The 1,989-nt window shown below is 44.8% G+C and overlaps 1 protein-coding gene across 1 annotated transcript; it reads right to left on the minus strand.

The window, feature by feature from the left end:
- Positions 1-969: 969 nt before the first annotated feature.
- LOC103524174 lies at positions 970-1,932 on the minus strand. The gene has a single exon (XM_008489179.1). It carries the CDS (start codon positions 1,930-1,932, stop codon positions 970-972), a length of 963 nt encoding a protein of 320 aa, XP_008487401.1.
- Positions 1,933-1,989: the final 57 nt, after the last annotated feature.

The following is a 1,989-nucleotide window of genomic DNA, read 5'->3' on the forward strand; positions in this document are numbered from 1 at the left end:
AAAGCAGAGGTGGGTCAACGGATAGTGTCGCCTGGTAGTTCGTTTACTAGCTCGGTAATTCAAATCGGGACTTCTGTCGTTTAAGGTGTAGGACCGCAGCCTAGGTCAGTCGGGATGAGCTCAGTTATCTTTATGAGCGCACTGTAAGACGCCACAGTGTTCATCAGGTAGAAGTACGTGGAAAGACACGAGTTGTTTGTCGACTATTTCGCTACTCCCCCTATTGATGTAGGTGGTACGAGCGGGTCCGAAGATGCCTGTCTCTGTGCGGATGTAGTGCTACTAGACAAGACCAAGACGGAGGCAGCGACGACGGCGGCGGAAGCACTTCTTCAATTGACGGAACAACAGGACGGCGACCTTAAACTTAATGCCTTTCACCAGTTCGAGAGGTAGGTCTTCCAGAATTTACTGGAAAGGTACGAACACACTTTTTCGGAAGTGTTTCAAAGCCTCTGTAACTTTGGTAAGTCGCAACAACCCATAAGTGACCTTAGGTTTTGCTTAACAGGAAAGAAATGGAGTCATTTTAGTTAAGGTTTTACGATGATGTTGCAGGTTTAAAATAGGGTCTATCGGGCACAGAATACGAACGGACCGGACGATCAAGTAGCAATTGGGGGGGCGGGCCGCGACCTACTTTCTAAAACGATGTCTTTTAGACAATGTTCCGGATGGTGTACCCTGGGGCGTGTGGGGGGGGTGAATGATTGTGTTACTAACCGTGGTCCTTATGTATTAAGTATCGGTCTTGTACCGGTACGGATCCCTTAAACTTTAAGGCGCAAACCGTAACATCATGGATATAGAATGGGAGTGGACTCTAGTATATCGAAGAGTCTACGAGTATCATTTTAGCCGATACAGACGGCAACACATAAACGCAGTTGCGGACAGTCGTACTTGCTTAAGTGACCAAGTATAGTAAGACTTATGTCGGTTTTGCTTTCCAGCGGGACTTACTTTTGGTTACAGCTGTAATGGTGCGGAGCTCTGAGTGTCGGCGTTTAACATTATATCATTTATGTTATTTTGGAGCTTAGGACCCACTAAAAGAGATTCATTTAGTGAAGAGTGTGAGGGACTAGCTTTCTCTGCTGGGTTGAATACCACTCTAACTTTAGTGGTGGAACTATCTTTGGTAACACCATGATGTGTCATAACATATGTGGAAGGTTCTTTGGCAACAACCATATGTCCTTGCTCAACATAATCAATCAAATTCTCATGGTAGAGTGTTTTAAACTCAGGCTTCCGTGACAATGAAGACTCAAGTCTCGTTAAGCGAGATTTAGCGTACTGAACATTATTACCTAAGTTAGGTGGAGTTCCATTTCGAAAGGGCAGGCGTACAACATAAATGCCAGCAGGGTCACGGTAATGGGTCTCAACAAAGTGACGCTCACACTGTAGGTCTTCAGGATCCTCAGGAATATTTACAGCCACTTCCTCCATCTCCCAGAATTTTTTGAGCTGGCAGGATACATCTTCCTCACTCTGGGAAATAAAGAATGAATGGTGAGCAGTAGGCATGGCAGATGGACATTCACCCATTACTAGAGTTCCTAACATGGTAGGTATCAAAGAAGGTTTCCCAGTAATAATGGGCTCTGATCGGTTAACAAGGTTGGCATAATATTGTGCTCCAATTAACAGTTGCACTGGGGCAGGGGAACCAAAAGTTGGGTCAGCCAACTTTACATTTGACAACTGATTGTAGATTTCTAGAGGCACAGGCATGGTAGGTAAATTTGCAGCAATTGAGGGCAGGACAGCTGCCTCAATAGCCAGGGCAAAAGAAGAACATTTAGAATTAATGGTACAAGCAACAACACCCTTAGCAGGTTGTAGCTTAGAGGATCCCACACCTTGGACTTGAATGTTACTTGGTTTACATGGTAGGGCTAAACACTCACTCAATGACTGAGTCATGATAGTAATCATGCTTCCTGAATCAATAAGAGCTCTCACATCGTGGTATTGTCCAAA

This window comes from Diaphorina citri, unplaced genomic scaffold (assembly GCF_000475195.1).
Source record: "Diaphorina citri unplaced genomic scaffold, Diaci psyllid genome assembly version 1.1 scaffold137065, whole genome shotgun sequence".
In the NCBI taxonomy this organism is placed as follows: domain Eukaryota; kingdom Metazoa; phylum Arthropoda; class Insecta; order Hemiptera; family Psyllidae; genus Diaphorina; species Diaphorina citri.

What these genes read in the sequence shown, in the direction of transcription:
- LOC103524174 (XM_008489179.1), bottom strand. Translation starts at nt 1,932, where the DNA reads ATGACTCAGTCATTGAGTGAGTGTTTAGCCCTACCATGTAAACCAAGT.